This window comes from Pelodiscus sinensis, chromosome 1 (assembly GCF_052426305.1).
Source record: "Pelodiscus sinensis isolate ZL-2025 chromosome 1, ASM5242630v1, whole genome shotgun sequence".
NCBI classification, from domain to species: domain Eukaryota; kingdom Metazoa; phylum Chordata; order Testudines; family Trionychidae; genus Pelodiscus; species Pelodiscus sinensis.
Window position 1 is genome coordinate 62,368,854 of NC_143052.1, and position 24,846 is coordinate 62,393,699.

Genomic DNA, 24,846 nt, shown 5'->3' on the forward strand with positions numbered 1-24,846 from the left:
TAGGTGAAGTTTAGTGTGTTGGTTTCATTTCTTGATAACATAAACTGCTGCTGTCTAGCCCAGAAGTTATTAATGAGTAGATAGCTCTGTCATTTACGTGAGGATATAGTAGTCTGTTCCTGCCGAGATGAAAGTGGGTACATTTTTTCCACCATGACTATTTGAGTATCCAGCAGCACTGAGGGCCTCACTGCTGCAGACTAATTTAACAATCTGAAGACAGATTCCTCCTACAGAAGATGAGAAAAGACAAGTTCTATAAAACATTTCACTCTTTCTGCTAGTGTAACCTCATTCTTGCATGGGTTCAGCTTTATGCAGCTGCTCCTCATCTAAGAGCAAATGTCATGCAGTCAAAAATTTTACGGTCAGAAGAGAGACCATTCTGATCATCTCATCTGACTTCCTTCATGACTTGGGCCATACAACAACCCAATAAATTCTGTATCGAGTCCAATAACGTCTTAGAAAAACATCCAGTGTTGATTTCAAGATATCAAATAATGGAAAATTTACCTTGGTAAATTTGGTTCAAATGGTTAATTGCTCTCATTGTTAAATAGGGATGTAATAGGGTTAACCAGTTGCCTGGTAAGCAGTGTCTTACCAGCATGCTTACCAGAGTAACTGGTTAACTGGTACCCATCCCTACCATAGCAGCCCCTAGTCACTGTAGTAGCCCTTTTGCCCAAGGATGGACTTTGGAGATGGAAGAACAGTTGTCCAAAACAACCAGTTGTCGTCTTTCCAAGAAGATGGACATAAACTATTTATAGGTATTTCCTTTTGGTCCTGCAGCCTCTCAGAGGCAGGACAGATATATTTGATGATTGATGGTAGAGGACTGGCAGAATGAGTGTAGATATGTGTCCTTTGCAATAGAAAGGTCAGCTCCCGACAACACTATTGAGTGACCTGCAGCTTCACTGAGACTTCCAAGCAGGTTCATGTGGCACTGGAGACTGACCTATGTCTATCTTATAAATGAGCTTATTTGAGATAAGTGAGGCTGGGCATTGAGTGATAGTTTGTGGGGCTTCTAGCATCAAGCAGTGGTTTCTGTAGTCAGATTACTGCATGTCTGATGGGAGGCAGTAAATTACTTTCCTTAAAGGAAGTGATGACCATCTCTGTTGTAGTAGGTTTTCCAGAAGTTCCTCATTGTCTCTTTCTATCCAGGAAGAGCAGAGATCAAAGTCACAGATGGTAACCCTGAACAACGTTGATTTTATTTTGGAAAGAGCGCATTGTGCTTCTGCTCCTGCTTTTAGCTAGTTGCTCTTATGACTTATGAGGCCATCTTAGATGTAGGTGACCTTCTTTATGACAGTTTCTTACAACAATAGGTGTTGTGTCTTAGGGTTGAGTAGGAAGGAAGTTTTTCTTCACTCAGCGCACAGTCAACCTGTGGAACTCATTGCCAGAGGATACAGTGAAGGCTAGAACTTTAACAGGGTACAAAAAAGCTAAATAGATTCATGGAGATTAGGTCCATCAATGGCTATTTGCCAGGATGGGTAGGAATGGTGTCCCTAGCCTCTGTTTCTCTGGAAGTGGGAGAAGGGGAGGGATCATGCGAAGATTACCTGTTGTGATCCCTCCCTCTGGGGCATCTGGTATTGGCCACTGTTGGAAGACAGGATACTGGGCTAGATGGACCTTTGGTCTGACCCAGTATGGCCATTCTTATGAGTAGAGCCCGTCTGTTTTTCCAGATGATTTGTAGTCCAGTAAAGTTCTGGACTTCTGGCTTCACTTTTCTGTCTCAGTGGCAAAGGAGGGGTAGGCTCTGTTTGCCTTTGTTATGGAAGTGGGATAGGTTTGTAGCAATTCTGTGTTTGCCACTGTCAGTCATAGCTACTTTCTGTTATTTCTGTCACAAGTAAACTGAGAAAGATGACTGGGGGGGGGGGAATTGAGAGAGGGGGATTTGGTACTAGAACGTACTTTGCAATGTTCTAGAAGACTGAAGGACCTGGCTAATTCATCTACTCCTTGATAGGTTGCTTGGGTAGAGAGCTTTCTATAAGCAAGCTTTGTCCGGATCCAGGAGTTTTTTCTGAGTAGACCATGGTGGTTTCTTCTTGTTTTGAAATAGAGTTCTTATTCCTGTCTGGAGCAGGAAGTGGTCTGATCAAGTTGAGGGGATGGTTCTTGCATTTACATTTATAGCCAGCACTAGGATCCAATGCAGTGATAGTCAGCAGTGAACCTATCTCTGTACCTTACCTGAGAAAAATGTAAGGCGGAGAATTCTGATATCTTTCTTAAAATATTTATAAAACACATATTCATGTGTTTGTTATTAAACATGGTTATTGAATGTCAGCAAAACATTCGATATGTATGAAATTAATGATCCATTGACTTCGCCTGCATTAAAATGTTTGCCCATCACAATATTTATATATTTGCACGTATTTATATGTTTCCACTTTCTGCTGTGATAAGGTAGAAATGAATATAGTAGTTCATATGACATACTATTTGGTTTCCAAGCAAAATCCTAGTTTTTTAGTCCAAGGCAATTTCAATTCCTGCCCCTCACCAACCCATACTGGTGTTTGTATATTCAAAAATAAGTGTGAGAACAAAGGAAACTAGAATAGATTCTAAGGCTTAACCTAAGATCGATGTAAACTAAAATGAGCATGAGGAATTAAAAGCATTGTTTGCATTTTAGAGAGACATCATAGAAGAAACATAGGACAAAGCTCAGTGGAGATGTTCCGCCCTCCAGAGAACTATTGCACCAAACAAGGCAGTGGATGGCTTAAATGGTTGTACCGAACTTTGCACTTTGGTTTCTTCTCAGATGTCTTGAGAGTACCTCAGCAAGAGTATTTTTAATTGCTTTTGTTGGTGTGAGTTTCCAGGCCCTCTTCATGGTTTTAATTTTGTCTCTACGCTTACAGTAAAACCTGTGCTATCCAGCACTTAACTATCCGGAAAACTTTAGAAACTGGCAAATTTCCTAGGGCAGTGTTTCCCAAATGGTGCAAGGGTTCCGCAAAAAAATTCTACTCCCCTCACGCCCTGCAGAGCCCATTGGAGCTTTGCCGGCAGAGGCGGGCTTCTGGCGGTATGTGGCTCTGGCTGCTCCACCACCCACTGCAGCTGCCTCACCACCGTGTGCACAGCATGGCCCCCTCCCCATCCCGCAGGACTGCCCCTGTCCCACGGGGCCTCCAGTGCCAAACAGCCGCCGCCTCCTCCTTCCCCACCCCGCAGAACTGCCCTCCCACAGGGCCTCCGGTGCCAAGCAGCCGCCTCCTCCTCCTCCTCCTCCTCCTCCTTCCGCACCCCACAGAACTGCCCCTCCCACAGGGCCTCCTGTGCCAAGCAGCTTCCTCCTCCTCCTCCATGTGTGCAGGCTACAGCTTTTACACTGGCTGCTGCTGCTGGGAGGGGTGGCCGGGTCCAAGGCGCCAAGTAGCCGCTCTCGGACCTCTGCGTTTTTTAAATTGCCACCTGTGCGGAACTTGGCTCGGGCTCTGCTGCCCCCCCTCCCCCTTGGGGTGCGCTCGGGCTCGCTGCCCCCCATGCGCTGCCGCTCTCTCTCCCCCACGCCCCTCCCCAGCCTGCTGGGGAAGTGGCAGAGTATGGTCTGGCGGGGAAGGTCGGGGTTTGTACACACCTTCTATGCCCTGCTAGCGGGAAGCCTGACCTGGTGCTGCAGCTGCACTGGGTTCCCCGCTGCATGGGGGAGGGACTGTGCCTCCCCTCACCCCTTCCGAGGAACAAGAGCGTGCTTCCTGGAGGCTTTCCCTGCTACAGCAGGGTGTCAAGCCAGGTAAGCATCCCCCCTCATGCCCAGACCCCGCACCCAAACCTCCCTCACTTAATCCCCTCTCCCCGCCAAGACCCTGTATCCCCAGCATGCTCTGACATCCTGCCCCAAGACCTCTCCTGTACTCTCCCTCCTGGCCAGACACCCTGCCCCAAGTCCCCTCTTATACCCTCCTTCCTGGCCTGACAGCCTGCCCCAAGCTGGGCTGGGCAGCTGGGACCCTCAGATAACCAGAATTTTTAGATAACTGGAACGCCCCGGTAGAACATAGATACTTCATATTTATAAAATCCAAGTCCAGGCCCAAACACACTTTTCACTGATTTTTGTATTCTTTTTGGAACCTTAGACATTGTTTTATCTGCAATGGGGCAGACAGTTTGTACAACACCCTGCTGCCAGTCTTTTAACACTGGTATAGTCTCTTTCCCATGTTTGTGGAGACCCAACACACTGTGGCCTCAGTCCGCATATATAAATAATAATAATCTATATACTTATATGACACTATTATTCGAGGCAATGGGAGTTTTGCTAATAATTTTTAAAAGGAGCAGGTAGAGGCCCTTCCCTTGAATGAGAATAGAAATTGCCATAACCTTGTGATTGCTATATAACATGTAGTTTCTAGAAAGCTTTTATTTTTTAATTAAGGTTGCAGATGCACCAGCTCTTACTATCAAAAGCTCTATTTAATAACAGTATAGATATGAATATATCAGTTTGCACTTAATTCCTTCCAAACAGCCTGTGAAGATTAATGCGTATTTATTTGAGTTCTATTTACAAAGATTGCTGTGATTCACAAGAATATAGAAATGAAACTTAAAGTTGGCATTCATTTAAAAGTATAAAATGGCAAAATGTCATAGATTTTATCTGAAAATATAATGTTGCTAGTGAAAGAATATTGAAAGGAAAGTGTTTAGCTATGGATGTCAAGCATATTTTGAGGCTAATACCATAAATGAAGCTTTTCTCAATGTAGCCACTGAGGGGTTGTAGGTTTTTTTGTTGGTGGTTTTTTTTTTTTTTTTTTTTTTTTGCATTAATGAGTACATTTTCAAATGAAATAACATATTATAATTTAACGCCGTTTCTTTGCAAGTACTTTGGAAGTGGTGCGACAAAAGATTCAGTGTTTTCTGTTCAATGTTCCCTAGATAGACATAGAATAATTATAACAACTACTCAGGGACGTATTCTGGTTGTTCCAGAGTTAGTCTGTCGCAAGTGATAGAGCACGAAGAGCTTGTATCATTATAGGGTTCTGTGTACTAGAAAGCCATAATTCAGCTGTTACTGCTGCCTGGGAAAGACGGTGGACACTACTCCTGGAATTCTGAGGACATTGAACTCAGCCTATTTCAGTAGATCGGGGTGGGCAATAATTTTTGAAGGGGGGGCCACTTCAACAATTTCTGAAGTGGTTGCAGGCTGCCCCAGAAGGGGCGGAGCCTTTAAATAGCAGGAGTTGAAAGGGCTCATGTGTCCCCGGCGACTCCCAGGCAACACGTTGGGAGCGGTGCCGGAAGCTGCCACGGGCCAAATGAAAGGGCTAGGCGGGCCCGCTGCCAGCCTCTTGCCCAGCCCTGCAGTAGATGCTAATTATACTGATGGCAATAGGAGTGGCTCCTTCGTACATCAGGGCCAGATTTGGCCACTGGAAGCACTGGTGATGAAGTAACAGGATGGTCAGCTGTATCTGTGCACTTTCGTTAGTTGCTTTTCCTGCTGAGTGCTCCTCCATTGCACCCTTTTACGTAAATTGCACTGATTTTGCACACTCACCAACTGTGAAGTCAGCACAAGTTAAATCACTTTTGTCACTTAGCACCAACAGTAAAACCTGCCTGAGTGGCCACGTCTGAGGAGAGACCACCTGTCATGAGCAACTCTTTGCTGAGGCACAGAACACCACTTGCTGCCTGGTATGCAGACTTTTGAAGAAAGACTATCACTTACAAGAGCCCACTTCCCTGAGTGGTTCCTCTTGGCAGGTTTTACCATACTTACACTTAATTTGTGACCAACATACATGGCCAACGCAATGGTTTTTGGCACCTTAGATGAACTTAGATTGTGGCATATGTCCCTTTCCCCATTCAATATAGAGAAAAATGAGACATCTAGAATGAAATTTTACCTTTATTTACTTGGAATTTGAAACAAACAATGTAAAAATACATATTTTTATTTATTTTTCTACTTTTCATTAACCCTAACACAACTGTACTACCCAGTTAGACCACCCAGTAGCTGACACTTTAAAATTTTAACTGTTTTGAGTTGTGCATAGTGTTCTGGTCAAGTGGCAATGTTTTCCTTCCAGAGGAAATTACTTTTGGGAAGCTATGGAAATCTTTATTCCTTGGTACTGAATGAAGTCTGGTTTTGAGTTGTAATATTTTGCACTGGGCCATCCATCACAACTACACAGAACAGCTGTTGTGGGTCGCTGACTGCCTTCGCTAAGCAGCAAGCAATACTGACTCAACTATGTGACTGGACAACACTTAGCTACTAATAATGACTGAACTGCTAGACCCTGTCTCCAGCCAGCAAACCCAGCCGGTATGCTTTTGAAGCTAATCCATGACACACTTTAACTGTATTTATATACACAGCCGTGCTTCACAATGTGCAATAAATAATATAACTCAACTTTTGACCTGGCAATGATTCATTGTTATACAAGCACAATACTAGATACTTTCATTTATAACAGATAACCTATTAATATGTGAGGGGGGAAATTTTTACTTCCATCTAATTTAGTACCCCTTAAAGCCTGGCGCCCATATGCATAGTTTGCCATATGGTTGGGCCAGCCCTGCTAACATACTCTTTACATGAAACTTGCACCTCTGTTTTGTCACCACAGAATATGGGTTAGAAAGGGTAAATATTTGCTGTACATAACCAGGGAGGTGGTGGGAGAGATGGAAATAGAGGCTGACCCCAGTTATTGAGTTATAACCACCAGGCCAACTCCACTTACCATGTTCTAACCGCTAAGTAGTGCTCCATTGCAAAATGCTGCTGTGTTCAAATGCAAACGTTTGTGGTTTATATACTTGAATATTTATTGCCTCTTAAATGCTCCATTACTTTGATGTTTAAGCAATAATCCCAATTTACTTGATGTTTTCTTAATGTTCTTTAGACAGGATATATTCTTGTCTTCATTTAAAATTTAATATTTTTTAATTTTGTTTGGGGGGTATTTTCCTCTTTTCTGGTCTACTTTATTCCCTAAATGCAGGTTGTTCATGCATTTTGCTTTAATTTGTTTGCCCCCCCAAAAAAAAAATACCCTCAAGATTATTCAACAGGTGGCTAAAATGTACTGCTGCTTCTTAAGGAAAAGCAAACATGCATGCAGGTTCTCTGTGCCTCCAAAATGGATACAGATGACACTGCATTATGAACAGGTTCTAGTGATTTTTGAAAATACAGTTTTATTTAAAAAATAGAGCTTCAGTTATACAATATGTGAACTAAGTCAATTGACACAACTGACAGGGTTCAGTACAGCACCTCCAGCCTTACCCCCATTGCTTATAGTAAAGTCATAAATGGCTCCAACCTCTCTGCACTTATGTGTTCTGGCATCTAGAAAGTGCAATCTCAAAAACACAATGGTCCCTGACCTGGTCCATCCACGGTGCTATCCTAAGACTTTGCCAGGGTTCCTCACCAAAGGCCCATAAGCAGAGTAGGCTGTCGTGGGACAAGAGAAAGAACAGGGCATGTATCAGTATCTAGTTAAAAGACAGGGGGGAGAAAAGTAAATAAGTAGTCATAAATCAGAATGGAGAGAGACATATTTATAATTAATCTTGCAAAAGGGAAAACAGTGAGGTGGCAAAGATTGCAAATGATACAAACTTACTGAGGAGAGTTCAGGCCATTTCTGACTGCAAAGAGTTAAAGCAGTGTTTCTTAAACCGTGTGCTGTGGCACACCGGTGTGCTGCGGAGAACTACAGAGTTCAAAATGGCTGCCCTTAAAGGGGCAGGGGACCTCTTTTTTTCTTTTTCTTTTCTTCTTTTTCTTAACAAAAAAAATCCTTGGTGTTCCTCATTTTAAAAAAATATATTGTTTGGTGTTCCTCGGTCTTAAAAAGTTTAAGAAACACTGAATTAAAGGGATTTCACAAAATTGGTATCTGGGCAACAAAATGGCAAGTGAAATTCAATGTTGATAAAATGCAAAGTAATGCATATTAGGAAACATAATCCAGCTATACATACAGAATGATGGAGGTCTAAACTAGCTGTTCCACTCAAGAAAGAGATCTTGGGGTAATTGTGGACAGTTCTCTGAAAGCGTCTGCTCAACGTGCCTCAGCAGCAAAAAAGCTAACTATGTTAGGAACCTTTATGAAAGAGATTGATAGTAAGAAGACAGTAATATCACAGTGCCCTATATGAATCAGTGTTACATCCACACTTTGAGTACTGCATACAGTTCTGGTTACTCTATCTCAAAAAAGTTACAATTTGTTCCTCCCTCGTCTGGCAACGTCGGGACCTGACTGGTCCCAACTGAGAGAATTTTCCAGACCAGGGGAGGTGTCCCCTACCATCAGTCTCGAACCAGTCAGCCACCTGTCTCTGGGCCCCTCTACTACCCCCGCCCAGCCAGGCTGTCTGCCCTGCTGCCACTGGCCCCCCAGCCCCGGGCTGCCAGGGGTGTCCTGGGGTCTCCAGCCCCCAGCACCATGCTTCTGCGGTTCCCTGGTGCCGTGTAAGGATGAATGTAGGCAAACAATACAGGAATGCAAGGGTAAGATTAGAAAGGCGAAGGCACAAAACAAGTTTAAACTAGCTACAGGCATAAAGGGAAACAAGAAGACATTCTATAAATATATTAGAAGCAAGAGGAAAACCAAGGACAGGGTAGGCCCATTGATCAATGAGGAGGGGAAAACAGTAACAGGAAACTTGGAAATGGCAGAGATGCTTAATGACTCTTTGTTTCAGTCTTCACCGAGAAATCTGATGAAGGAATGACTGACATAGTGAATGCTAGTGGGAAGGGCGTAGGTTTAGAAGATAAAATAAAAAAAGAACAAGTTAAAAATCACTTAGAAAAGTTAGATGTCTGCAAGTCACCAGGGCCTGATGAAATGCATCCTAGAATACTTAAGGGGCTGATAGAGGAGGTATCTGAACCTTTAACTATAATCTTTGGAAAATCATGGAAGACAGGAGAGATTCCAGAAGATTGGAAAAGGGGAAATATAGTGCCCATCTATAAAAAGGGAAATAAGAACAACCCAGGAAACAACAGAGCAGTCAGTTTAACTTCTGTGCCAGGAAAGATAATGGAGCAAGTAATTAAGGAAATCATTTGCAAACACTTGGAAGACAATAAGGTGATAGGGAAGAGCCAGCATGGATTTGTAAAGCACAAATCATGTCAAACCAATTTGATAGCTTTCTTTGAGAGGATAATGAGTCTTGTGGATAAGGGAGAAGCAGTGTATGTAGTATACTAAGACTTTAGTAAGTGATAGAAATGTAGCCGTGTTAGTCTGGGGTAGCTGAAGCAAAATGCAGGACAATGTAGCACTTTAAAGAGTAACAAGATGGTTTATTAGATGATGAGCTTTCGTGGGCCAGACCCACTTCCTCAGATCAAATAGTGGAAGAAAATAGTCACAACCATATATATCAAAGGATACAATTAAAAAAAATTGAACACATATGAAAAGGACAAATCACATTTCAGAACAGGAGGGGGATGCCGGGGGGGGGGGGGAAGGAAGGAAGGTAAGTGTCTATGAATTGATGATATTAGAGGTGGGGAGAGTGGGATGTTTGTGAGCTAATGGTATTAGAGGTGATAATTGGGGAAGCTATCTTGGTAATGGGTAAGATAGTTTGAGTGTTTGTTCATCCTTGTCGGAGAGTGTCGAATTTTAACATGAATGACAGTTCAGAGGATTCCCTTTCAAGTGCAGATGTAAAAGGTCTTTGTAGCAGAATGCAGGTGGTTAAGTCATTGAGAGAGTGTCCTTTCTGGTTAAAATGGCAAGAAACTGTTTTTTCTTTGTGATCTTGTCTGATATCTGTTTTGTGGGCATTAATCCTTTGGCGAAGTGTCTGAGATGTTTGTCCAATGTACATAGCAGACGGACACTTTCGGCACATGATAGCATAAATTATATTTCTGAATGCGCAGGAATATGTGTTCTTGATCTTATAACTCACTTGGTTAGGTCCAATAATGGTATCAGCAGAATGAATATGTGGACAAAGCTGGCAACGGGGTTTGTTGCAAGGGAAGGTACCAGGGTTGATATTAGTGTGGTATGTCCTGTGGTTGTTGGTAAGAATCATCTTGAGGTTAGGTGGTTGTCTATAGGAGACTATGGGTCTGTCTCCCAGAGCCTCTTGGAGTATGGTATCCTGTTCCAGTATAGGCTGTAGTTTATTGATAATGTGTTGGACAGGTTTAAGTTGGGGGTTGTAGGTGATGACAAGTGGTGTTCTATTGTTGGTTTTCTTGGGTCTGTCTTGAAGTAGATGGTTTCTAGGTATTCGTCTGGCTCTTTCAATTTGCTTTTTTATTTCTCCGGGTGGGTAGTTGAGGTTTATAAATGCTTGGTAGAGATCCTGAAGCTTCTGGTCTCTGTCAGTGGGATTAGAGCAGATGCGGTTGTATCGAAGGGCTTGGCTATAGACGATGGATTGTGTGGTGTGTTCTGGATGGGAGCTGGAAGCATGTAGGTAACTGTATGAGTCGGTGGGTTTTCTGTAGAGAGTGGTGTCTAATTTTCCATTGTTGATTTGTACTGTGGTGTCCAGGAAGTGGATCTCTCGTGTAGAATGGTCCAGGCTGAGGTTGATGGTGGGGTGTAGGTTGTTGAAATCTCTGTGGAATATCTCCAGTGTTTCTTGGCCATGCGTCCAGATCATAAAGATGTCATTGATGTACCGTAGGTAGAGAAGGGGTGAAAGGGGACGGTACATCAATGACATCTTTATGATCATCAATTCATAGACACTTACCTTCCTTCCTTCCACCCCCCCAGCATCCCCCTCCTGTTCTGAAATGTGATTTGTCCTTTTCATATGTGTTCAATTTTTTTTTAATTGTATCCTTTGATATATATGGTTGTGACTATTTTCTTCCACTATTTGAGCTGAGGAAGTGGGTCTGGCCCATGAAAGCTCATCATCTAATAAACCATCTTGTTAGTCTTTAAAGTGCTACATTGTCCTGCATTTTGCTTCAAGACTTTAGTAAGGCATTTGATATGGTCTTGCATGATATTCTTATCAATAAATTAGGCAAATACAACTTAGATGGGGCTACTATAAGGTGGGTGCATAACTGGCTGGATAACCGTTCCCAGAGAGTAACGGTTCACAATCCTGCTGGAAAGGAATAACAAGTGGGGTTCTGCAGGGGTCTGTTTTGGGACAGGTTCTGTTCAATATCTTCATCAACTATTTAGATATTGGCATATAGAGTATGCTTATTAACAGGGCTCAACAAATCCAGTGAATCTACTCGGTGGTGGCGAGTAGATTTCAGCCATACGCCCAATTCACTGGCGGCGCGCATATGCGCAGTGCAGGGCTGGCGAGTAGATTTCGCCGCGGTTTGTCAAGCCCTGCTTATTAAGTTTGCAGATGATACCGAGCCTGGAGCGGTTGCAACTGCTTTGGAGGATAGGATCATAATTCAAAATGATCTGGACAAATTGGAGAAATGGTCTGAGGTGAACAGGATGAAGTTTAATAAGGACAAATGCAAAGTGCTCCACTTAGGAAGGAACAATCAGTTTCACACATATAGAATGGGAAGCAACTGTCTAGGAAGGAGTACGGCAGAAAGGGATCTAGGGGTTATAGTGGACCACAAGCTAAATATGAGTCAACAGAGTGATGCTGTTGCAAAAAAAGCCAGCATGATCCTAGGATGCATTAACAGGTGTGTTGTGAGCAACACATAAGAAGTCATTCTTCCACTGTACTCTGCACTGGTTAGGCCTCAGTTGGAGTACTGTGTCCAGTTCTGGGTGCCACATTTCAAGAAAGATGTGGAGAAATTAGAGGCGGTCCAGAGAAGAGCAACAAGAATGATTAAAGGTCTAGAGAACAAGACCTATGAAGACCTATGAAAAAATTGGGCTTGTTTAGTTTAAAAAGAAAAGATTGAGAGGGGACATGATAGCGGTTTTCAGGTATCTAAAAGGTGTCACAAGGAGGAGGAAGAAAACGTTCTTCCTGGCCTCTGAAGATAGAACAAGAAGCAATGGGCTTAAACTGCAGCAAGGGAGGTTTCGGTTGGACATTAGGAAAAAGTTCCTAACGTTCAGGGTGGTTAAACACTGGAATACATTTCCGAGGGTGGTTGTGGAATCTCCATCTCTGGAGATATTTAAGAGTAGGTTAGATAAATGTCTATCAGGGATGGTCTGGACAGTACTGGATCCTGCCATGAGGGCAGGGGACTGGACTCAATGACCTCTCGAGGTCTCTTCCAGTCCTAGTATTCTATAATTCTATGATGATGCTGCAGGCAACCAGATTTCCTCAGTTCCACACTATTGCAGGCAGCCAAGCTGCTTCTTCCTCTGGCCCCATGCTGCCATGGGCAGCTGGAATTCTCCAGCCCCTAGATCTGCACTATCAGGGTTTTCTGTCCCTGTGCTGTCATGGGCTGCCAACCTCCTTCTTCCTGGGGTTCTCTGGCCTGGCCCCAGCACTTCTGTGGGGCTCTGACCCTGCTGCCTCTGGCCATGCTGCTGACCCTTCTGGAGAGTTGTCTGGTATTCTACTGGACAGTCCAGTATTTGTGCTCTCTGTCCGGTAAAAAAATCAGAAAATACCAGACACGTACAATGTCTGGTATTTTCTGATTTTTCTGGCTGCACACTGGACGGAAGCCTGGCATGGGCGGGGGAAGCGGCTGGAAGGCGGGGCCACAATCAGCGCTGGGAGCCTGTGATTGCACAGAAGCCTGGCGGGAGCGGAGAGAATGGCTGGGACTCCCAGCCATTCCCCACACCCCCGCCAGGCTTCTGTGCAATCACAGGCTCCCAGCGCTGATCGCAGCCCCGCCTCCTGGCCTGGGAGTCCCAGCTGGGAGGCGGTGCTGCGATCACCACTCTGGGTGCATCAGAAGCCTACAGGGGGCAGGGAGAGTGTCTGGGAGTCCCAACCACTTCCTCCGCCCCCGCCAGGCTTCTACGCAATCACAGGCTTCCAGCGCCGATCGCGGTCCTGTGGCCCAGCCTGGGAATCCCAGCTGGAAAGCGGGGATGCGATCGCCACTCTGGGCGCATCAGAAGCCCAGAATCCTAGTGGGAGTGGCTGGGAGGCGGGGCGCGATCGGCGCTGGGAGTTCTCTACAATCAGTTCAGCTGCAGGATAAAAAGGAGTTCTAAATTCTTCTATCGCCTTAGCTTTAGAGGAATAGAAAACAATGAAAATAGCATGCACATTTGCACAATTACCTCTAAGCCTCTTTACATAGAGATGGTGTAGGATGAAGACTGTTTATAATAAGACTGTTTATAATAAAGGTAAGTATTAAACATAGCATGTGAGTTTGTGGCAGTGTTTTTTTGTTTTGTTGTTGTTTTTTTTGCTCGACAAATTTTTAGCCCTCATGTTCGGTATTTTTTGGAAGACCATCTGGCAGCCCTACCCTTCTGCCATTGGGATCCTGGGCTGTCTGGCCCAGGAGCTTTCATGATCTTGCCAGACCACAGATGTTGCCGGACCAGAGTACTGGTTTTCAGGGGTTTGACCTGTATTGGAATTGGAAAAGGTACAGCAAAGGGCAACAAAGATTATTAGGGATACAGGACAACTTCCCTATGAGGCAATATTAAAAAAGACTGGAACTATTGAGGTTAGAAAAGAAACAACTATGAGGAACTATGAGAGGGGTCTATAAAATCATGAAAGATGTGGAGAAAGTGAATAACCCCTTCACATAACACAGGAACTAAGAGTTATCCAATGAAATGAATAGGCAGCAGAGTGAAAACAAAAGGGAAGGATTCTTCACACAACGCACAGTCAAACTGGAGGACTCATAGCCAGGGAATGTTTGGGTGTCCCTAAGCCTCTGTCTGCCAGATGCTGGGACCCGATGACAGAGGATGGATCACTTGATGATTAGATGATCACTTTGATGCATCTGGCATTGGCCACTGAGGATGTAAAATCCTGATTAATCAATGAACTGGTTAAATGTTAGGTTTAATCGACTAAGTGGGATTCTGGGCCACAGATACCTCCACCCAAGAAGGAGCAACCTCCAACCCATAGGGCTCATGCTCCCAGCCCCATATGGGGCTGGCCACTGGGGCCTGGTAGGGCAGAAGCAGCCCTCCACCCAGGCTACTCCTGGGGAACTGTTTAACCATTACCCAGTTAATATCACTGGATTAACCAGTTACCCATTCACGTCCCCATTGACCACTGTGGATATTGGGCTAGATGGACCATTATTGTGATCCATATGCCATTCTTATATTCTAAAGTAAATGCCTAGGGTTATCTTACTAGAAAAGTGGGGAAAATACCCATTCACGTCTTAGAATTGATGAGGTAGGACTAATTTATTGTTACTGAGAGTCAAAGTGATGAAGTGGTCTTCAGTGTGCAAGTAGAAGATGAGCTGCTCTTGTATAAAATGGGCCTTCCCTCCTTGGCACTGCTTCATAATCCTGCTTCACAGTAAATGATCTGCTGCTAGCCCCTTACTATGGCCACACAACAACCCAGCTTCTCTGCCCCGCCCCCTCACCTCACCCCCATATGTCTCCTTTGGAAAAGTAACCTTCAGAGGCAAAGCAACACTGTCTATCCCCTTCACCTGGAAAGCAACACAACCATGCATGCATCTGGGTGAAAGACGGTTCTTGTATCCACTCCTTTTCCCCCATAGAAGAAGCCAGAATGTAGCCCTTGATGTTTGAGATTCTTAGGTAAAAGATTACAGCAGATAAATTATTCTCCTCCAACTTTAATTTGAAAGAAAAGCAAACACTGTGAGGAGAATATTAGTGTTTATTAAATAAACAATGGAAAGCAGCCAAATTCACACTTGTGCTGGCTTCAGATTTTCAGTAAAGAATGCTTTCTCCATAGTAATGAGTGAGAGGTCAGAACATTGGGACAGTTTTACTAGGAATGAGTTAAATATATACACAGCTAATTACTGTAAAGTGTGGTTTGTAATGACCTACAGAAACTCTGTTTTACATGGTGTCCTCACAGGCAGCATGCTGCTGGAATATGATAGGACCCATACTATGAATGTTTCGTTTTTGCTTATGCTGCGTATGCCCTTGGCAGTCAGTTATTAGCTGCTTGTTAAGCAAATAAGGGCACCATTTCTAAAAACCAACAAATCTAGGCTCAAAGTTGGAATCCTAGGCTATGTGCTACTCTCTTCCATGAGGAGGGAAATGCACCTCACCCCAGGCTACAAAGCTTCTCTGCTGTTGCTATTCTAGGAGCCTTCACAGTCCCAAGCCAACTGAATGACTAAGTAGCAGTTCTGCAGAAAAAGTCCTGGGGATTACAATGGATGAGAAGCTGGATATGAGTCAACAATGTGCCCTTGTAGCCAAGAAGGCTAATGGCATATTTGGTTGCATTAGGAGGAGCATTGCCAGCAGATCCAGAGAAGTGATTATTCCCTTTTATTCAGCTCTGATGAGACCACATCTGGAGTATTGTGTCCAGTTCTGGGCCCCCCACTATAGAAAGGATTTGGATGCATTGGGTCCAGCAGAGGGCGACCAAAACGATTAGGGGGCTGGAGCGCATGACCTGTGAGGAGAGACTGAGGGATTTGGGTTTGTTTAGTCTGCAGAAGAGAAGAGTGGGGGGGGGGAGGTTGATAGCAGCCTTCAACTTCCTGAAGGGAGGTTCCAAAGAGGATGGAGAAAGGCTATTCACAGTAGTGACGGATGGCAGAATAAGGAGCAATAGTCTAAAGTTACAGTGGGGAGGTCTAGGTTGGATATTAGGAAAAACTATTTCACTAGGCAGGTGGTGAAGCACTGGAATGGGTTACCTAGGGAGGTGGCGGAATCTCCATCCCTAGAGGTTTTTAAGTCTTGGCTTGTCAAAGCCCTTGTTGGGTTGATTTAGTTGGGATTGGTCCTGCCTTGGGCAAGGGGGATGGACTTGATGACCTCCTGAGGTCTCTTCCAGCTCTATGGTTGTATGACTCTATCCCTGCTATGAAAGAGGGAAAAAGAGAGGATGGAAAAATCTACTTGTGCGCAGTAGATCTCCTAAGAGCAAAATGACATGCAGTCAAATCCCTGTTTGTTACCCCATCCCAAATCCCCTCACCCTCCTACACATTTCTTATGTTAAAATGGGAATCTTCCATGGCTGCAGCTGCAGGAGCAGAATTTACCCCATCGTTTTCCAGGCAGAAATATTTATCTTCAAGGAAGTGCTGTTGAGGGGCATCTCTTTTGTATGAGCAACACAAATTCTGCTTCTGTGATACTCCTCTTGTCTCTGTTGGTGTTATGAACATATCAACTATTGGAAACTGGAGTTTTTTTCCTATTGGGGACAAATATTTAAACATTGGCAACACACAGTTTACAACTGAACGTGAGTGCTAATTTGTATAAAATAAGCACATCAAAAGAGCAAAAATAAACATTGAGAATGCCGCCTATAATTAACACTGACCTTTTATGTAAGTGATTATTTTAAATGTCTTCTGTGAAAAATTTCATATTCTATAACAGATGGGTTTTGGCTGTTGGCTTCACCCCCAATTCCTCATTTCACAGTTTCTCTTGTTACCAAATCTCCATTGCATGGTTAGTAGGTGCTATTATTCTAATATTCTACTAGGACAGTATTTAAATTATGTGAATTGTACTATTATTTCTTGGTTGACTTAGGGGGCATTATTGAAGTGTTAAATTGCTTTTAGCAATGCCATTTACACTGAAAATATCTGAGAGAGAAGAGTTCAAGGATTTCTGATTCAGAGTAGAGGTTTGCTACTTTGAAAGATCTTGCTTTCCAGTTGAAGCTACATGATCATTCTGAACAATGAAGAAAATAATACATGCTGACAAGGATTTTCTGTTATAAGGCAATAGAAACCAATGTTCTTGTGCTGTCTCAGTCCTGCTGTACCCAGCTGTTGGTTTGCCCACTTCAGAAATATTTGAATGGACCTAAACAAAATTATCTGTGGAAACCCCATCTGATCATTGTACTTTATATTTTTGAATTAATACCAAAAGGCATTAACTTTAATAGATTTACAGCTGGAGAGAGAGTGTTGACAAAGAAACTAAGTTGGAAAGCTGTGATCAGAAGGATATTTTCAATATACAAATTCAAATACAGATAATAAGCCCGTGTTTAAAACTGATGACAAAGACATCTAGTCTCCTAATATTACTTATTTATCCTTGAGGGGAAAATCCTCTTATTGTAGTTTCATGAGCTACCTTGCTTAGAAATCGACAGTAAGTTAGTTTTCAGCAGACTTGCTGGACATACTTAAAAGCATCATCTGGTCAAAAAGGGAAGGGCTTCATGTTTTATTCAAAGTGTTCCCCTTTTTTTCAAAATTTGAAAAATGTTGAGGAGTAACATATTTGTATAAGAATAACACCATTCAGCTGAAATGTACAGGCTTTATCCTAAAAAGGAGCTGAACATATCATCTTCTGCCTTACAGGAATAGATAATCTCTATGAGAGGGCTCTTCACATCCGCAAACTCCTCCTGACTTTACCCAGGTCTGTCCTTATAGTGATGAGATACCTGTTTGCCTTCCTTAACCAGTAAGTACCTTAAGGTTCCTTTCAAAATTCTACATCTTCGTCCCACTTCTACTGCTGGTGTCAAAATTTTTGTGTTTCTTCTTAATCTACATAAAATTTACATTTTATCTTCATTTAACACAGAAGAGGGTATTTTAATTGGCAGTGAAAACAGAAGGAAAAAGGTCTGTTTTTGTACAAATTGAAGCTACTTTTCATTTTAACTGACCACAAGGTCATGGTAAGACTGATAAGTGTTGCGCCTTGAACACAAAGACTGCAACTAGAGCTGGAGTTGTAAAACAAAACAACAAATAACAAATATCCATATTAAAAATAACTTGCATAATTTAGAAGTGGACGTTTTAGCTACACTCGTCTTTCTGATTGAAAAAATGCAACAGCCAAATCATTCAGTAGCTGGTGGTTAGAAGCTGTGATGGAGCAACATCCACATTTTCTCGTGTGTGCCTTTAGGAAAATTCACTGGTGCTTTTGCCCAAAATAACAATATGCTATTGGCAACCCCATCACTTTCGCTTCAAATGGAAAAACTGAGACAGATGTTGGACAGATGGAAGCATCAGAAATTGGCCTATTCTGAATGAAAAAACTGGGCCACAGGAAAGTAGAGTGGAAGAAGCCACTACTTTTACCTGTCCCTTTTCTGGGTTTTTTCCCCCTTGTCCTGGTATTTTCACTATATGATATGCTTTCTTTGATCAGTGGCCTGCCCTGTTATTGACTTTTTCTGTTTCTGTACTGCCTGCCTCCTGGGAACTTTGTTCTGCTGTTCCTTAAACCTCCTTTCAAATACTGCAATGTGTGTTTTGGATTGAGTTTCTACTATACCTTTAGGATGTGAATGATAAAATGTGTTATTACAATGTTAATATGCTAAGTGTGTAGATTTCGTTGTTAGGCTTTAATTGTATGTGCACCCTTTGAGTAGTTGTAGATGCTAATCCCCACTGTACTTGTCACCAAATAAGTGATTTTCCAAACACACACACACAGCCCTGCAGTAAAAGGATTTGGGCCCAGTGTTCCCTCTAAGCTGCAGAGCAGCACAGCTTCACAGATGATTAATCAGCCCCGCCCAGTCAGAGGCTCAGGGCTGAGTGCATGTTGCTGACTGACTGGGTGGGGCTGATCAATGACCTGTGAAGCTGTGCTGCCCTGCAGTTTAGAGGGCACATTGTTTGGGCCTTTTTTCCACACCTGAAAAAACCCAGCTGTACCTTTTGAGAATGGCTGTAATAAGGCCCTGACAACCAGTAGTGCATGTAAGACTTCTTTTTATTTCCCAGCCTCAATCATCTAACACTGGTCAAGATTATAGAGGGTAATTCATGTTACAGTAAACTTCTGATAATCCGGCACCTTTAGGACCCAGGGGGTGCCGGATTATCAGATATGCCGGACTATCAGAAGGGGGGGCTATGAGGGGTCTGGGGTGGAGAGGATGCCTCCCCAGACTCCTCGTAGCCCCCCCTTCCGATAGTCCAGCTCTGCCCCAGGCATCCCCGATTCAGCCGCTGATGGTCAGTTTCAGCAGTGGCTGAATCAGGATGCCTGGGGCAGAGCAACTGGGGTGCTGTCAGGTTGGTCCCATAGCGCCGCCCCTCGGCGCTGCGGGACCAACCCGGCAGCACCCCAGCTGCTCTGCCCCCAGTGTCTCTGAGTCAGCCGCTGCTGAAACTGATCTTTACCTCCCCTACCCCAGCAGCAATGCAACTCCTAGTACTATATCATCAGTACTAGATGATGATGATATATTTAATGAGGTGCAACTACACGTGGGCTGGAGGTGTAAATTCCAGCTCAGGGAGACTGACCTAGTATAAAAATGGCAGTGTAGCCATTTCATGTACAATCCCAAAAACTCTAGGGACATATGTGGGGTGGCTAGCATCTCCCACCACCCATATGGCAGTGGCTACACTATTTTTAGCACACTAGCTTGCTCAAAGCGAGGACAGGTGTGTCTGTGAGCTGGAAATTATGCCTCCAGCTCTAGTGTAGATAAACCCTTAGGGAATGAGAGATCATGCCCTTAATTGGCATATTCCTCCTTTACTGGTATTTGCTCCATAATTGAGTAAATCTATTGGGACTGCATGTAAAAAAAGGACTTTGCTGCAATAAAAATAGTCTCTTCTACTATATTCCACCAAGCGTGTGTCATGTAGAACATAGAGGCAACAGCATTTAGCCTTTCTTATTTCATACATCAAATTTTAACCACCCAATGTAGCATAATTCATGAATAATCAAGTAACTTAATCTTCTTTGTAATTTGTAGAACAAGATTTATGATCATAGCACACGGCACATTAACAAAATATGACACATAAAAGGGTAGCATGACTGATTTTACAAGCAGATTTTGCAGGATTGGAAAGGAGTCATTTCGAATTCTTGATTCTTTTTGTTTTGCATTGATGTCACAATATACTGTTGCCATGGAGCAAATATTTTCTCTAGCAAGTATAGTTTAAAGCCTTTTAAGACTATGCGTGTAAAGATTGGCAAGCATACCAGCTGCATCTCCAGTCCTGTAAGGTGCCAAGCAGTATCAGATCAGTGGGAGATGTGAGACTTCAAGGCCTTGTTGGGACTGAGTCCTTAAGAATGATTAATCTGAGGATTTATAAACCTCCATCTTCAGCTACTGCTAAAAAGCTCACACAGTTCAACTTGCAGGGGGAAAGGTGGTATATGGAAAGGTATCCTTTGTGGTTCTGGGCCAGGAGCACACCAGGCTGGTCCTCTAACACAGTGGCTCTCTCACAGAGATACACATATCTTGGGGTTACACAGAGATACATCAGCTTATCTAGATATTTGCCTAGTTTTACAACAGGCCACATAAAAAGCACCAGCAAAATCAGTACAAACTAAAATTGTGTACAATTACTTGTTTATACTGCTCTATATACTATACACTGAAATGTAAGTGCGATATTTATATCCCAATTGATTTTATAATTATATGGTACTAGGAAAGAAAGCATTTTTTATTAATAGTGTGCAGTAACACTTTTGTATTTTTGTCTGATTTTGTAAACCAATAGTTTGAGTGAGCTTCGCAAGACAAATCTGCTTCCTGAAAGCGGGTTAGAGTAGTCTGGAAAAGTTGAGAGCCACTGCTGTAGCATAATTTACAAGCAGTAGTCCCAAGAGGATAACATGGAATCCAAGGTTCAGCAAGATGCCAGCATCACTCTGCTTCCATCAGAGGCAGATTTTTCAGAGGTTGAGTGGCATTACAGTGACCAGAGGATTCCTCTGTGGCCATCTTGTGGTCAGCTATGCTGTTTCAGATATTGGAAATGTTGTTATATACGTGGCTTCATAGTAAAGTGTGAGGGGGAGGGAGGTTTCTTCCCTCAGAAAGCCCTTAGCTCTATTTTTTATTTTTTGCACTTAGAACAGTGTCTTTACTGTAGGCCACATGTAGTCCCTTAGTAAATTTTCAATGGCCTAAAAATGGTTAATTCAAACTAATTCCCCCCTTCCTGGTGTTAGTCTATATACTGTAAATCTGCCAAGTGTTGTATGTTGCCAGATAATGGAACATGTTGCCAGACAATGGAAGAACAGAATCATTTATTTTAATGTGTTGTACAGGTCTTAAGTGTCAAGAAGGGTGGGGAGCATTGCATTGTGCTGGCAGTTTAAGGTTTTCTGGAGTAGTTTTTCAAATTAAGAGGTCACAGAGGAAAAAAAGTCTCTTTCTTGATTCTTCTTTCATAGCCTCTCTCAATACAGTGATGAGAACATGATGGATCCTTATAACTTGGCCATATGTTTTGGCCCAACACTGATGCCTGTTCCAGACATACAAGACCAGGTGTCATGTCAAGCTCATGTGAATGAAATAATCAAAACAATCATCATCCATCATGAGGCTATTTTCCCAGATGTTAAAGAACTAGATGGTCCTGTTTATGAAAAATGTATGGCTGGAGACGATTACTGGTAAGTCAGAATATTATCATTTTTAGTTCATACCAAAATCCTAGGATTCCATTTTACATAAATAACTGCAATGGTAGAAGAGTCATAGATAAATATGAAAATAAAATACTGATGTATGGAAGATTCACAGGAAAGTGTTACTGTGAAACGTGGGCAAACATAACCATGATCAGGGCTAGACAGATAATGTAATCTACTCGCCTGTGGTGAGTAGATTACAACCCGGAAGAGCCGGCGCAGAGCGCAGAACTGCATGGCTGGCGAGCGGGGCTCACCGCCACTTGGCAAGCCCTGACCATGATGATTGCCAGCCTTTCTTAACGAGAACATCTCTCTAGATATAAAAAAAAATTCCTGTGGGATGAGAGAATGACATCATCAGCATCCACAGGCTCCACCCTCGCACAAGGTCCCTGCCCCGGACACTGTTTGGGGACTGGCAAAGCCACTTGTAACCCAACCCGGGCAGATTCCACCTCTCAAGAGTCCTACCCACTCAGCTCTGGAGATGGCCTTTCGGGTGGCCTGTCCCCCAATCCAGGGGACTGCTTTTGCCAGGAACAGAGGCAGCCTCCCAGTTGCACCTCAGCTCTGTCACCTGCCTCCCTAAGCTTGCTGAGGGCACAGCAAACAAGGGAACAGCTAAGGGTGCCTCAGAGGAGACCCAAATCCAGCCCATCTCCCAAGCCCAGACTGGCTCTCTCCCACCCAGCCACATGTGGGGATGCAGACAGGTGCATGGGTGCTTGGCTCACATTCCGAGCCCAGGCTTGTATGCAAGAGGGGTGCAAAGGGTGCGAACGCATCCCCATTGTCCCCCAAGTGAGCGAGAGGGGGCCACACACACACACACCCTGAAATGGCACCCCTGCGAGATTCATGCCAAATATAAAGAATCCATTAAGCACTACATCATGTGCTAATTGCCTGAACCTGCTGTATATTTCTGCAGTGATAGCCCATATAGTGAACATGGTACACTAGAGGAAGTGGACCAGGATGCCAGTACAGAGCCTCACACCAGTGAAGATGGTATGTCATTTATGTTACATCTTTAATCCTTTAAATAAACTACATTTACAGGTTTTTCCATGTAGAAGATGCTCTCTTTTCCTCACTGTCCCTCAATCGAAGCTAAAGAACTTCTAGGAGGTTGCTCTACAGCTTATACTTCCATTTTTAATCTTTAATTTTTTCTTCATTGTTATCCATTTGTGTTTTGCCAGCTGTTTCCTTTTCATCTTTCCTGGCTTGCTCAGTTACAGGAAGGGTAAGTGGGAAACTACTCAGTCATCACAAATTTCTTTCTGATGTAATGTTCCCTTTGTAAGTAGCCTTTTTTGCACAAACTGATCTAACCCATGCCTTTGACTATATTAGCTTAGATAATTGCATTCATTGGATTTGGATATTTACAAGCATGCTTTCTAAAGGATTTAAGGACACCCCTCCCCCCAAAAACTATTAAGCTAAAGCCATTAACTATAATTTTGGATCATGCTTATTCTTGCTGGACTAGGCATCCTAGCTGGTAGTGAGGGGCAAATGGAATAAGCATCACCTATGACATTTTCTCTTCTTTCTTTCAGCAAATAAAGACTTAGGCCTTGTCTAGACAGGGAAATACTATGGCACCATTATTCCACTATAGCGATGCCAGTATATTTCCCCATGTAGGCAAGCCCTTAGTGGCAGATGCTTCTTTCCCTTCTTTAAGGCAGCTCAGTGAATAAAGCAGCCAGTGATAACAATGAAGCGCAGATAGGGGCCTGGGACCAAACAGGAAAGGGAAGGTAGATACAACCTGTCATCTGGCGAGGGAATATAAAAGTAAGAGCAAGGGGTTGCATGAGGACTTGTTTAGGTGGGTAAGGGAAGCAGCGAAGTGTAGGAAGGCCACCTTCACATATTCAGAAGGAGCAGGGGAAGGAATTACAGTAGAAGAGTTTCTCAGGTGACAAGGTGGGGAAGAGGATGGAAGAACAAAATGGTATAGTTGATTTAATTTAAGAGATCAGAAATGTCTAAGTATAGAATAAAAAATAATAATTTCAAGGATTGGGGAAAGGATCCCATTGCCAGCCCCAAACCCATCATTTATTTTCACCACCAGCCACAACAGGTAGTATGTAGCTTTTCCCACCTCCCCATACATACTAATTTATAAGATAGTTTCTCATGCTACTAAATTATTTCAGACTCCTAGGAGATGCTCACGATCAAATGGATGACAGATCAGGAGGTGAAACACTTAATGATGGAGAATCCTCTTAAGAGAAACTTGATTTTTCTGACCTATATGGAAGTGTAAATTCATAAATGTGCATTTCTGCAAGCCTTCCCCAGCACGTGAGAATGCATTGGGTGAGGGGAAGACATGCAACAATCAAAAGTTGTTTTAATCCTTTTGTACACTATTGTAAAATATTAAATAGGATCTTCAAAGCATGGACAGGCACTACTTTTACATGGTCAAGATTTATAGTACTTCATTTGTGCCTCTATCAATCCTGATTACCACGACTGTGGTAAAGTTATAGCATAGTGTTACTGAGTGAGACAATATTGATTAGAGCAATATTAGAGTATTTTGTGGGCAAAATACAGCCTGCAGGCCACATCCAGCCTGCCAACCCACTGGATCCAGCCCATGGACACAGCGGAGAACCCTAGGCAGGCTCCCTGCTTGCCTCGCCCCATCTGCACATCACTCAGAAAAGCTGCTGCCAGGCCATTTCTCTTTCACTACTATGACCCCGGGGGGGAGGAGAGGTAAGGGGAAAGCTTCATAAGCTGTCCCCATCCCCAGCACCATCCCATTGGGTGGTTTCTGGCCAACAGGAGTTGCCTGTTTGAAAAACAGGCAGCACACAAAGCACCACACCCCCCCTTTCCTCTGGTTCGTAGTTATTCACACATGCACATGTCCCCTACAACCTGTACAGGGGCAGTGCAGGTCAGGCAGGCAGGCAGGCAGGCTGCTTCAGAAATGTGCTGGGCTGTTGGCTGGGAGTCAGCCAGGTAAGTCTCCTGGCCATAGCCTGCCTCTGGCACTCCCACCTTTCCCTCCGCAACCCTCTGCCCTCCCACCCCACGTAACGCAAACCCTCTGCTCCCCTCCTGCACCCATATCCTCTCTCAGAAACTGCACCCCAATCTCCTGCCCCAGGTCACAACCTCCTCGTGCCATAGGTCACATCTCAAACCCTTGCATCCCCGTCCAGTGTCCCAGTTCACAATCGCCTCCTTCACACAAACTCCCTCCCAGATTCCCCCC

At 43.6% G+C, this 24,846-nt stretch overlaps 1 protein-coding gene across 2 annotated transcripts in view; it reads left to right on the forward strand.

The window, feature by feature from the left end:
- SRGAP1 (SLIT-ROBO Rho GTPase activating protein 1) overlaps positions 1 to 24,846 on the forward strand; it is a 222,882-nt gene that overhangs the window by 181,071 nt on the left and 16,965 nt on the right. For both annotated transcript variants that reach the window (XM_006130209.4, XM_089779664.1), the window contains exons 16-18: positions 17,501 to 17,606; positions 21,345 to 21,569; positions 22,522 to 22,601. In XM_006130209.4, the coding sequence (XP_006130271.3) occupies positions 17,501 to 17,606; positions 21,345 to 21,569; positions 22,522 to 22,601 (411 nt within the window). The remainder of the gene's footprint in view (positions 1 to 17,500; positions 17,607 to 21,344; positions 21,570 to 22,521; positions 22,602 to 24,846) is intronic.